This window comes from Cygnus olor, chromosome 1 (genome assembly GCF_009769625.2).
Source record: "Cygnus olor isolate bCygOlo1 chromosome 1, bCygOlo1.pri.v2, whole genome shotgun sequence".
Taxonomy (NCBI): Eukaryota; Metazoa; Chordata; class Aves; order Anseriformes; family Anatidae; genus Cygnus; species Cygnus olor.
In genome coordinates, this window is record NC_049169.1 from 31,852,747 (window position 1) to 31,866,572 (window position 13,826).

The 13,826-nt window shown below is 36.9% G+C and overlaps 1 protein-coding gene across 5 annotated transcripts in view; it reads left to right on the forward strand.

Moving 5' to 3' along the window:
- The window catches only part of PPHLN1 (periphilin 1), a 74,948-nt gene that overhangs the window by 20,783 nt on the left and 40,339 nt on the right, over positions 1 to 13,826 (forward strand). For 3 of the 5 annotated variants that reach the window (XM_040551422.1, XM_040551424.1, XM_040551434.1), the window contains one exon: positions 9,446 to 9,702. In XM_040551422.1, coding sequence (XP_040407356.1) covers positions 9,446 to 9,702 — 257 coding nt within the window. The remainder of the gene's footprint in view (positions 1 to 9,445; positions 9,703 to 13,826) is intronic. The other 2 variants (XM_040551444.1, XM_040551449.1) reach the window with 1 other exon arrangement.

Below are 13,826 nucleotides of genomic sequence, written 5' to 3' on the forward strand. Positions count from 1 at the left end.
CTAAGTGCAAGTGAATATTAATGCCGTGACACTCAACAGTGTTGTGTCAGCCAGCTGTCTGAGTGTCTTTCTCTTCTGAAATTTGACCGAAGCGGTTGCATTGTGTTAACTGACGTCCTTCTTTATCTATTCCAGTATGCCAGGCTATTTCCCTGAAATTGTTTGAGAACAGGTTTATGCAGTTTGGAAGTAGAATGGGAGAGAAGGATATTTGAATGCATTAACTCATCCTTCAGATCAATTCAGGTGTGATGAGGTAGAAACTCAGTATGTGTTCTACAATTTTTGTTGTAGTACGTGCATTTTTAGAAGAATTTTGTACAGGGATTATCTAAGTAAGGCAGAGGGTTACGTTAACAGAGGAGATTGAAGTTGGGGTGATAATGAATTATTTTCTTCAAAAACTTTCTTCGGCTGCTGTTATTTTTATCCCTTACTAAAATGGCTCTGTTTAACAGTTTTCTGTTTAAAATTTTATCTTTGAAGCTACGTTAATTATTTAGTCATAATACCGTGTTTTCAGTGTTGCTTAAATATGTGTACATATTATTTTTAGGAAAATAAATTTATATATAAACACCTAGTCTTAGTGCTTCTAACTTTTAGCTACTCTGAAGTTCTGCCAAGGAACCTCTTATTTATCATAAATAGATGTCATGAATGCAGTAAAGATACTAATCCTTCCTACAGCAAAAATCTTTTTCCACAGTAGTTTAAACCTATATAGGTTCGTGTTGTTCTAGCTCTTCCCTCCTTCTGCTTCTGTTTCACGTGTTTCACCCTTCAGTGAGCTGGCACTGCGTCCTGACCCAGCAAAACCAATTTGCTGCCAGTTTGATTGCCTGCGAAAAAATATCAGTGCCAGGCTAGGCAGCCACTGAGAATGTGGATTCGTATTCAAGGAAGATCAGGTTTGTAGCGGCATCAATTTGAATCAGTGTGACTTGTATGCACTCTGAAGTTAGCTGTTACTAGATCACCGAAGTGACTGAAGCCATACGGTAGTTCCAAAAGGATTTTTAATACGGAGATTAGCCAAGTAGCATGGCTTGTCTCTGTTAAATGTTTAAGTGCTGTTTGTAGTATGTGGGAAATGGCTTTAAAAAAAAAAGAGAGAGAGAAAGAGAGATGGGCATGTATGTTATAGTGATTGTAAACTGCAACCAAGGTGAAAGAAAAAAGCAAATTGGGGGCAAAAAAAGGCTAGGCAGCTGGATAAATCTACAAGAGGAAATGTCTGCCTTAAGTTGGGACTTTTCTGATTTTGAACAAACTTGCTACATACTTGACAGGAACGAATGAGATCAGAAAATAATGAACAATATACTTTTTCTTCATATACATATAATAATAGCTTTTATCTTTGGAAACCTGAAAGTAAAGACAGTTTGCAAACTTTTATTTAAATTTGCTGTGCAGAAGTCCATACTGCTATTGCAAAGCTGTAGGGGCATAAGCAAATCAAACCAAATCAACCTATCTGCTTCAAATCTTACTTTAATTTAAGACTAAAAACACAGAAATTTGGGGACCATTTTTCTGATGTAGAGAAAAATTAAGTGTTTTTTTCTGACTTATAGATCTCATTAAAGAATTTGGAAAGACGAAAAAAACCAAACCACTAAATATGATAAGGATATTGTGTATCAGTGTTACTGACATAAGGAATTGCTGCTTACAAACCTGTTCCACAACTTGCTCTTTCCTTTTGCAGCTTTTTGTCAACAGTGCTTAAAAAATTGACCGCAAGGGTTGGTCAAATCAGTATATACTGGTACTATTTGTTGCTTTTTTTTTTTAAAGCACTATTTGTTGCTTTCTCCTAAATTTCAGTGAAGTAATGGCATTCTGCAGCACACCGATGAGAAGTCCTAAGGGCTCCTTTAGCAGGTATTTCATGGTTTCTGGGTTCTTGTATTTAAGAATTTTAAAGATAGTATTTGGGAAGGAGAATAATACCATGCTGAACACAACTGACTTCTGCCCATAAAAATATAGTGCAAAAATATTTCGTTTATTTGTGGTGCTTAGTGTGTATATTGTTAGACAAATGTTTGCCTGCATTGCATTGCTAGTAACATGGCAAACACCAACTATGAAGTGTGTTGGCATTTCTCTTATATGCTGTTCTTTTTAGAAGAATATAATGCTCAGATGTTTGTTCTCTTAAGAAGAAAAAAAAAAGACAAAAAATACACTCCCCAAACCAACCAACCAAAAAACCCCACCACCCACCCACAATTTGTTTTGATTGGGAACTTGGCAATATAAAGTTGCGTGACTATAAACAGCATTTACTTTTCTCCAAAGTCTCATGTAATTTCTCACACTGATTTAGAAGATCTTTAAACAAACAATAAACTTATTTTAAAACTTCCACAGAGCTGCTTACTTGTGTTTCATACAATGTTACAATCCTTAGATACTTGTTCTCGATTCCATTGTGTTTGCTTTCTGTACTACTTGAGAATTTTTTTGGTCTCCCACCCCATCAGCCCTGTGCTCTTTGGGACCACAGAGAAACTCTTTAAAGTTCTTTCCCATGTTCTGGTCTTGGTGCCTGTGGTAAAATGACAGTGAGATGTCTGAGCGCTGATTTAGAAGGGTCTGTCCCATTAGAACTTCCTCTGGAAGTGATAATGATAACCAGTTTCTCTGGTCTGTTACGGTATCTGGGTAGTGTGTAAAGATAACATATCTTGCTTCCTGTCTCTCTTCCAATTTAAAGCTTATATATTGAGATACAAGATTTGAGTGGTGTCAATTTTGAATTAAATCTGATTAGGAATTGATTCAGTTGCTATTATACTGAGAAGTTTATTCATTCAGATTGTTGTCTGAACCGCGTGACTGTTCTGGGATGATATGCTGCTCATAAAGTCAAGAGTATGAAATCTGGCCCTACAGTAATGTCTGTTAATAAATATTTTATCAGCTATATTTTGTGCTGAAGAAATTGCTGTAGCTGTTATTAGAAATTGAAGGTTGGTGCACCACTTTAAGCAAATATGAGCTCTGGAACTTTAGATCTATGATTCATTTTCTATTGTAGAGAAATTATAGGACTTATTAAGCTGTCATTTTTGAAAAGAAGAGAAGCCAAGATTGCATGCATTTGAATGTCGCTATTTTGTCTGATTTGATCTTAATTTGTCTAATTTACATTATAGTTTTGTCTTCATTCTTCATACAGTTGTATAAATCTGTTTGCTGTTAATTCTGTGGAAATTAAATCTATGTTTATACGGACTCTAACTCTTACTTGTTCCTTTGTCATAATCGGTATGCTTGACAGTAGTTTGTCAGATAATACAAAAAGTCTAAGTCTAAATGTACTTCTGTTGTTTGAGTTTATCTTCCAGCGAATTTAATAAATTACATCCTTGATGACAGTAGAAAAGAGGATGCTCTTTTCTGAGGATAAAGAGAGGAGTAATCTGATTTCCAGCTTCAGCTGAACTGCATAGCTTGGCTATTTGATCAGTGGACGTAGACACTTCTACCTAATGGTACTGTAATATTCGAGTTGTCTTAATTTTTATATTTTTTCTTTTTCCCCTCATCTGCCATGATATCTGGGGGTGTGGAGGAGGAAGATGAGTTCAATAGATTTCATATCGAATAAGGTGGACAAGTGCCATTAGTGTGGAGTTTTGGTATTTGCATACAGTGACTTCTATAGTACTGTATTTTTAATTTTTTTGGTATACATGTTGTATGTCTAGCTATCCTCTTCACAAGATTTATCACTGTCCTGCAATACCTATTGCCTTCTACCTTCATGTGAAAAGCTGTTAATGAGATTATATTGACTAGACCAAATTATGTTAATTTCATTTAAAGCAACTGCCATTTTCAAGGACTGTAGTTATTGCTCAGCTATAATGTTCAAAACCAGTTGTCATAAGAAATCTGTCATCATTTCAGATGTTCAGATGAAGGTTGATGGAGTCAGATGTGATTATTTGTATCTATAATACTGTAACTTATTGGTTTTAGTTATGGTAAATCAGCATAAAGATCTTTAGACAAAAACAAAGGATTATAGAAAGGCTATGAAGCAGAGCTAAAGTAAATTGCTGTTTTTTTTCCATAAATGTATACTGCAAACTTTGCAAAGGAAGGGAATGGGTTCTGGAAGAGAGGATGGTAGCCAGAATTTTCAACCACCTAGATTTACTGTCAAAATTCTAGAAGTGTTCTTGACCCTTCATGTTTCCTTTTTGGGTGTTTAACATGCAGCAAATTTTGAGAAATTTAGAGGTCTGGGATGTAGTATACTTTGATAAATGTTTTCCATGTCAGCTGAATCACGTTGGTAGTTCTGCTAAGCCCTGCATTATCCTGGCAAAGAAGGCAGGAAGGTTCTTCGTTGGTATTTTATTTTCCCTCTCTCCCTTTCCCCCACAGTGTATTTTGAGACAGAAAAGGTGTAAGTTAAGCAGAGTTCAAGTTTTGTCTGTGGTAGCTTGTAGAATCATAGAATGGTTTAAGTTGGAAGGGACTTCGAAGACCACCTAGCTCCACCCCCCTGCCATGGGCAGGGACACCTCCCACCAGCCCAGGCTGCCCAAAGCCCCATCCAGCCTGGCCTTGAGCACCTCCAGGGATGGGGCATCCACAGCTGCTCTGGGCAACCTGTTCCAGGGCCTCACCACCCTCACAGTAAAAAATGTATTGTGAATATCTAATCTAAACCTACCCTCTGTTAGTTTAAAGCCATTATGCCTTGTCTTATCACTCCACTCCCTGACAAAGAGTCCCTCCCCAGCTTTCCTGCAGGCCCCCTTTAGGCACTGGAAGGCTGCTCTAAGGTCTCCCTGGAGCCTTCTCGTCTTCAGGCTGAACAACCCCAACTTCCCCAGCCTGTATTCGTAGAAGTGCTCCATCTTTTTGCACGTAAGTCCAGTGTCTTAAGAAATGTGTATACATTCCTCAATTTACAAAATTCTGTGAGTTATTTTAAAGCAAGGTTAATAATTGACCCTAAGCCTACAAATGGAATATTTAACCCTTTTGGCAGTAACAGTAATCTTTCTCAGATGGGATGGGTCATGTAAACTTGTCAGTTGATGTTTTTTCTAGGTGGTAGACCACATTCACCTGTGAGTTACTGAAAGAACCCATAGATTTGAAAGAGAACAGTAAGCAGGAGTTCTTGTACACAGTTGCCTAGCAGCATGAATTCAATGAGAAAAAAACTCAGATTATTTCACAGATCCATATATGTTGTCATCCTTTTTCTTATTGATTATTAATCTCTCCTCATATATTTTCTTTTGTGATTGTGCAGCTTTTTCCTTTATTTGCACTTATGTGGTGTGCTTTCACATAATTACACCTCCGCTCCAGGCATTTCATATCTAGTAGGTGGCTGAATTTTGCCGTTCTGTTCTCTCACATTACAATACTGGCACAGCAGTTTGTGTTAGTCTTTGCTTCTCCTAACTTAATCTTTACCACACTGAGGGTTTCCTGTAGCCCCTCAGTTTCCCCCAACGCTGAATGGTTTGCTGGGCTTAATGGTTGGGGAGAATGAGCCCAGAAGAGCTCAGTGCGGTAGTGGTAGCTTAGGATCATCTCTCCTATGCTTTGGCAACTGAAAAGGTCCCCTGTGCTGTGTTCCCTTGGTCTCCTAGTACACACACAAAAAAAAACCATACTTTTGCCTGTTCTATATTTCTTTTTGTTTTGTTTCGTTTTTTCCCCTCCAGGGAACTGGATCTGATGGTTAACTGAAATAACTCGCAGACCTATGGTCTTCCCTCAGCTGCCCTTGGTGGATGGTGTATATATGGCTGTTTACTTACGAAAGTTCAGGAGCTCATCCAAGATTACCAGCTTTAGTGAGAATTTCGTGGTCAAGTTTCATGGAGGTTAAAAAAGCTGATAGTTCTTACTGCAGTACCGCTGGGAGAACTAACTCGTGCTTTCCAGGGCTAGGTGTGAGATGTAAACACAAAGTATGGAGATAAGAGGGAGCCTATTTAAAGGGGATTAATCTCTATTTGTTATTAGAGGGAGTCATTCTATTTTAAAGTTAGAGCTGAGCAAAAATTTTGAATCTCTATTAAATATTGTCCCTGCTCAATAAACCTTTTGAGTATGTGTTGGAATCTGAAGCACGTGCTTAACTGCTTTGCTGAATTGGGGCCTTCATTACCAAATTGCAGGTGTATGTTAGTTTAAGTATTTAAGGGGAAAAAAAAAGGTAAAACAATGCTTGTTTTGTTCTATTCAGTGTGGTTTGTTACATTAATGGAAAACATCAGAAATGCTGTGCTGTTGCTGTGCTGTCCGAAACAGCCTTTATATAGTTAATAGCTTGAGTGTTCGGGTATGAGATTGGGTCCAGTGAAGAATTAGCTAGGGTGATGAAATGAAAACAGATAAATAAAACTTCTCCTTTTCTGTGCATAATATTGCTGCAGAATGAGGTTTTAAAATGTTTTCCTCTTTAAAAGTGTTCCAATGATATTTTGTAAATTCTTATGTGCATATTAGTGTTATATGTGTTAGATAGCTAGGGCTCTGTAAAATTTTCCATAATAAACTGCTCTATATACCAGGGCTTAATAACTTGCTCATAAAAACGTGCTTTGGGCATAAAAGCAGTGTACCAGTCTGCCAGAAAGCTGGAACTTTAAGAATAAATAAATAAAGTCAAAGGCTCTCTGTGTGTTACAGAGAGTAATGCAACAAATAACATGTAAAATCTCAGAATTTGCTTAATAGATCTTTTCTTGTGTTGTGCAATTACACGTTTAGAAAAACATTTGTAGTTGCTTTCTGTTGACTGCTGGCCACTGTAATATTTTGTAATGTTGTGTTCCTAACTCTGAATTACTGTTGGTTAAGACTAATGCCTGTTTGTCCTGCGCTGCATCTCTAAAAGCTGAGATGATTTGTTAAAGTCTGTGTTTAACATCAATGAGAATGATGCTACAGTCAGTGAAGCACAGTTTTTTCACATCCAAGAGAGAGCATTAGGAGGGAGCTGCATAGAAAGTGTGCTGTACCGAAACCGTTCCTGATAAGTATTTTTTTATTATTCATTAAAGAGCATCTTGATCAAATATTTATGGAGACTTGCTGAGACAAACTAGTTAAGTGCTGAGCTAGTCTTTTTACTATTATTGAAGTCTGAGCTGTCTTTTTTTCCCTTCTTCCTCCAGTTTATGTTTATTTCTACTTGAACCCTTCATATATTTAATGTAGGTGATGCATGACTTTCCTATTTTCACCTACATCTCATAGGACTGAGAACTCATCTGACTTCAGGTTTCTTTTTCCTAAGTTTAAGACAAAAGGTTTAGAGTGTTTATTCATTAAGCATGTTATTTCAGCCCCTGAATCATTTCAGTTATTTCCTTCGGGAAAGTCTCTGGTTATTCCACACATTTCCTGAACAGTAGTGTTCAAAGTTGCTCCTGTTGCTCTTAGGGCCTTTGAAGAAAGCAGGAGGATTATGCTTCCGTGATTCATTCGTTAGTGCAAATATCTGTGCAATGGCTACTGTGTAGAGACTGCTATATTGAGTACTATTTAACAATTCTTAATTGTCTCTTGTGGTGGCCTGCTTGGGAAGATGGAAGTGTCACAAGAAACAGAAGAAGAAATGTTCAGAAAGGAAATTAAAATTGTTTAGATACAAAACTTTGTGATGTTGTCTTGTGCAATTTCGCTATGTAGGCCTGTAAAGTATGCTAAGATAAGATAGCTAAGAAAGGCCTATAGCCTGTTAACAGTGAAATAATTATTGAACTGTAAAAACTGGCTTTGCCTCACTAGTATTTGACTGAAAACCAGAGTGGCTGACAGCTATTTATCTGTTCATGCTTCCGTTTAATATGAAAACTTTCAAAATATAGATGATTTTTATCTTCCTGATACTATATTCCACCTGGAATTTGAAAAATAAGCTGAAGGATTGTCTGCAGTTTTACCGTCTATGTGAACACATCTTTTTCCCTCTCTGTCTCCCCCCATGATTTTTCTATTGTAAAATAACCTCAGTATTGCTTGTGGGATTTTTGTGCTCTGAAGAAGAACCACACGTGTAGACGTGCTTTCCATGCCAAAAGTAAATCAGTACTGTATAAAACACGTTAGTGTGAGTGGCCTTGAGTGCTTGTGTTACTGTGGTGCTACCTGCATAGTGTCAGTAGTCCAAAACACCGTTGGCACACTGAAGTCCTTTGTTAGCCACCACAAGAGTGTGTGTCTGTAACATGCTACAGGAATTGTACACTAGAGGGCTTTTCTCCATCAACATAAAATTAGCTATAGCTACATTGTGCTAAACGAGGCCACCAGGTCTTTGCTAGTCTTCGTGAGGCATTCCCTTATTTTTAATATTGGACTATGATGAGAAATAGGAGAGAAAAGCAGTGAAAAAGGTACATTCTGGCTCACTCTACATGCTTTGAAGTCCTTATTTTTTACTTACCAATGCTTTGATTGCCAGAGGAGCTGAGAAGTACTTGCTTCTCTTCACAAGCTGTCTTTTGACTGGGAGAAATGCCACAGGTCTAGGTTCAGTACATATTTGCTTGCCTGTTGGAGATTCTGTAGTCAAAGTTCAATTTGGTAGTTTTTTTGGATCTTTACATATGTTTATCAACATAATTTGCAGGTAACCAGTATGTTTTGGTTATGGTCTGGAGTTAAAATACATGAATTTAGTAGGACCTTTCAGTGTTTACTGTATTATACTTTCAAATCAGATGGATTTCATGTAATATTGAGCACGCCTGTGGCATTTTATAGAAGTGTTTGAAGTAAATATTGCATATTGCAAAAGACAGACTTATAAATAGTTATAATTAAATACATTTTTTTTTTCATCCAGGGCTTGACCTTGGGTGGGTACATAAGCATGAGGTGAGATATTCTGCAGTTTTCTTTGTACTTGCTGGAAATAAACTGAAATCCCTCAATGATATTTCCTGTAGCAAGGTGTGTAAAGTCAAATGAGGGAGATAGTCCCATGAAAGTAAAGGTAAGAGAAAAATAGAATGGAAAAACGGCCAAATAGTGTGAGCAATATTTGGGTATGCATTTTGTCTATTGTGATAGTAAGACTTTGTTTCCAGGTAAGGTAGAGTGTGGAGTGAATCTGAAGAAAATAAAATGTGAGAATCTCAATTTCTTGAATGCCTTGTCCTCTTATATTTTAGCTGCATTATCAAGTAACAGAAGTGGGGTTAGCTTCTAGCTATGATGTAGTTGAATGAAATTTGACAGAAAAGATGCATTCTTTTTTTTCCACTTTTCTACTTGTTTTTTATTCATTACATAGCACTGTTTCAGAGTTGTTCTTCAGATGACAGCTAGTCTGTTTGTATTTATCAGACATAAAAGGTTGCTGTTGTATTATCCAGCACTGTTGTACAAACAATGGAAGGATAACCAAGTAACTTTTATTTTTCTGTTGTCTTCAAAGGGACATCAGAGACAGCTTCAGAAGAAAAAGCTTCTATCCTTCTCATTATATGAGAGAGCGATCCCCTCATAAGAGGGACTCTCCTTTCTTCAGGGAATCGCCAGTGAGCCGAAGGGATTCTCCGCACAGCAGATCTGGCTCTAGTGTCAGCAGCAGGAGCTACTCTCCTGAAAGAAGCAAAGCCTATCCTTTTCACCAGTCCCAGCATAGCAGAAGTATGTCATCTTTACATAAAAGAAATATTTCTTCTCAGCAAGGTAATGCTGGATTAATGATGAGAACTGGTTAGTGAGGTGAAACTTCAACTCATTATACGACCTTTCTCTTTACGTATGCTCTTTTACGATGAGAAAACTAGACATCTTGTACCAATTACGTCTGCTCTTCAGCTGCTTCATTGTACTGTCTGTTCCTCTATGTATTTCGTGTGTGGGATTGTAGGTGTTATTTCAACAGCACCTCTAGACTGACTGCAGAACTCTCAGCTGTGCAGTTTTTCCCAGTATAGTTTGTTATTTTCATTTTAGCATCAAATGCTTCTTTTACTTCTTAAATGCTTCTCTGGATTCCCTTAGAAGAAACTCAGCTGTCAGCTGTAGAAGATGAAGGCTTTTATTCCTGCAACCAGGGGAAAAGGGGGATTAAAAATTTGAAGTTAAGGTGCATGCTGCTACTTGTTGTATTTTCTGAAAATGTTTTTAGAACTGTGTTGTTAGGACTTTGATGCTGGTGGATTATTTTATTTTTTTTATTTTTAGCAATTTAATTTCATTGTCAGGTTCTCTCAAATCTTGCTTTCCTCAAAGAAGTGTAGAGTCAAGAACAAAAGGAATATGTCCTGGTTTATAAAAAGCTCAGCTGGTAATCTTTAAAGAAATCTAATGAATCATCTGTTTTAAAAGTGAAAACCTGAAATATTTAATTTGCAAAAAGAAGTAAAATTCCTGTTTTTGGTACGTTATAATCTTAGCTACTGCTGTTTCTACAATTTATGTAAATTAATCAGATTTGATTTTCCTTTCTGCAAATGTTGTTCTAGTGAGCTATACAAACCTACTGTTCATTTTGACAGTAGTTTTTTTAATTAATTAGTTTTTCTTTTTTAGTTGATACGTGGCATACTAGACCATTATGTAGCTCCTCTTTCCAAAAAGGTACTTGTGGAATTCAGTTCACATTGTTTAAATACTGAGGAATTATTTCACTTAGTGGTAGAATACAAATCAGCTTTCTAACTGATCATTGCAATTATTTTAACGTTTAGTAATAATACTCAGTGAATTCCTGTAAATGTAGGAGAGGAAGAGAAGAATATGATACTCAATTGTATTTGCAAGAGTGTTGTCGATGTACAGATCAGAATTACCAGGAGTTACATTTAAAAAAAAAAAAAGTTTGGAAAAACATATAAATGTTTATGGCATTTCCTACAATTCCGAGCTGACTTCTATCACCTTTGTAGTGCATTGGCAGAATTACTCGAACAGTAGTGGAAGTGGCGAGGTGGAAGCAGACGTCTTCAGAAAACAGAAAAGATGCCAGTCAAGACAGATGGTTATATTTATGTCTGTGGCTTTGGGGTTTTACTTTCAATTCCATGGTTAAACACCTTTCTCCATTTTTAATCGATATGAAGAGACCAGATAGCTCGTACGCTGACTGTTTCTCTATAATAGCTTGTTCCCCAGAAAATAGTACTGTTTCATCTGTTCCTGCAGATGACTGAATTAAAACGATCTACTTGCAAGATATAAATGTTTTATCAAAAACTTCCAGAATACTGTTTGAATATGATTTGTCTTAGGTAAGCTCATCTATTACATATTTAAAAGGAAAATAAAACGGGACCTATGTCTTATATGTCAGCAGTACATTTCAGTCCGTCCATTTTAGAAAAATGGATTCTTCAATAAGTGAATTGTATACGATTTCATGCTGAACTTTTAATACTTTAAATATTGTAATGCTATTTAAAGCCATGCTGTCTGAATCAGTTTGGCCTGATGACTTCCATTGCAGGAGGAATATTTCATGCTCTTGAGCCATTCAGAAATGAAAAAAAAAAAAAAAAAAGCTTTCAACAAACAAAACAGAAGTACAGAAGCTTTTGGAGTAGAGGGACAGAAGGGGCTCATGGGAAGAGTCCTTTCAATCTAGATACGTTGGGTGAGCATGTAGGAAGTAGGGTGGCATTGCTTGGTCAGGCCAGTCCAGTAAGGGGTCTCTAGAGTGCTGTGCCAAGGAGATGTAGGAATGCAAATAGCAGTACTTAGAAAGTATCCTGTTCAGTGGTTCAGTTGGGGCTTCTGGGTTCAGAATAGTCGTATGTTCAGAATAAAGGGCCTCAAAATTAAACAGCAGTTTCTTTCTCTTCTTAATTTTGACTAATTTACTGCCACCTCTTTCAACTAATTCCGTCTATTCAAGCACAAACATATAATCTACTCAAGTTAGGTAATCTCTAAAGAATCCAGTGTGATGAAGGAGGTATGTAGAAGGCAGAGATGAAATAGTTTGTGCATTTTTTTTAGAAAGGATGTGGCTGCTCATGAGGCTGAAAAGCAGGTATCACAGGAGCAAAACTTGAGTGTTATTTGGTGATGTCAGGGTGACGTTCTATGCTTTGGGGAGTGTGACAGATTAAAGATGTGATTATTTCCATCTTTTTTTTTTTTTGTCAGATGCATTGTATTTATAGCAGCTTTTAATTTTGCACAGCTTTCCTTTTGGTGTTCTTTTCATTATTAAAGATCTTTCATGGTTAAAGGTAATTCATAGTTCATCTTTGGTTTCATGGCCACTAGAAATTCTTAAATACAGCCGCTTTCTATGTTTTTAAATGTTTTCTATTTAGTCCCTGATTTGAAAATCATGCTAAAGTGCATTTTGGAAAACTTACTTTTGTCCAAGTAATTTCCCCAGCTATTTTCAGTAATGTTTCTGAAAGACCTGTCAGTAGCTGTGAAGATTTTTTGCATGGATCAGTAGGCCTTCAGCATCATGGTAGTAACTCACTTGACTCTAACAATGTGCAGAGATGAGCAGTTGTTTGATCTTTGCTTTGTGCTACCAGCCTACTTTACACAGATGACATGAAAACGTGAGGAAAGAGTTGAAGACCAGCTTTTTAAATCTTTCTTAAACATAAAGTCTATGCAAAATGCATACTTTTCACCATAGGGAATATGTGAAAAATATGGAAAATATATCCAGATAGGTTGGCCAGGCTGGATGGGGCTTTGGGCAACCTGGTCTGGTGGGAGGTGTCCCTGTCCATGGCAGGGGGTTGTGACTAGGTGGTCTTTAAGGTCCCTTCCAACCCAAACCATTCATTGGTTCTAATTCTATGATTTCCTATTGTGAAAAGTATGCATTCTGCATAGACTTTTCCTTATATTTTTTGGTAGGTAGCAGTATTTCAAAATACACAACGCTATGCGGTCATAATTTATAGCATTGAGTAAAAAAGAAAATAACTCAGCTGTTAGGAGTGAGATGTAATGTTTTTATTGCTTTTTATTGCTTGAATTCATTAATTTAAAGCCATATTGGTTCTGCTAAATAAGTCTGCTCAAATAATTTATATCCAAATTTTCATGAATGCTTGATAGACTTGTTTTTAATTCATCCCTTTCTTAATTAAACTGGTACAAATTTAATTGAAGCCAAGATAAGTCTGTATTATTTTCCATTTGTGAACAGTCGTGCAATTTCCAGTGAATATGAATAGTGTAGTAAGTTTATGCCTGCTGACAACAGACTTGTTTTACCTGTTCACCTCTTGCAGATCCTTTTAGATGCGATCCGTAGACCACAGGCTGAAAACCAGTAGTCTGCACTGCAACCAGTTGTACTGCTGTGGGCAGTGTACAACCTGTGGCAAGGCTGTGCACAGACTGTGATTATCGTAGTAAATCTGAAGTGGCATTTTGCTGGTTTGAACACTTACAAGAAAACCTCTAATAATACAAAGAGAATTTAGCCTGTGGTTCATAAAACACAGGATTTCCCACTGCAGAGCTTTCCAATGCACTGTGGCTGCTAAACCAGTTCCTACACTGCCTGGTTTCCTGGAGTGATTGATTGGTGGCTAACATAATAAAAAGATAGGAAATCTTCGTCTCATCTGCTAGAATTAAGCTTATTACAGGAACATAAAAAGTAAAATGACATCATCTTGCCAAATCATATTGATATGCTCCTCAGTTAAATATTGCGTAATAAGGTTTTCCTAGATCTGCCAAGTATAACAACTCTCTCTTCTCTCTTTGTAAAGAGAAGAAAGTGTTACCAGAATTTATCGGATAGCGGAGGGTATAGATTTCATGTCTGGGTTGAGCAAATTTCACTGAAGTTTTTCTGCCAATAAATTACAAGAACC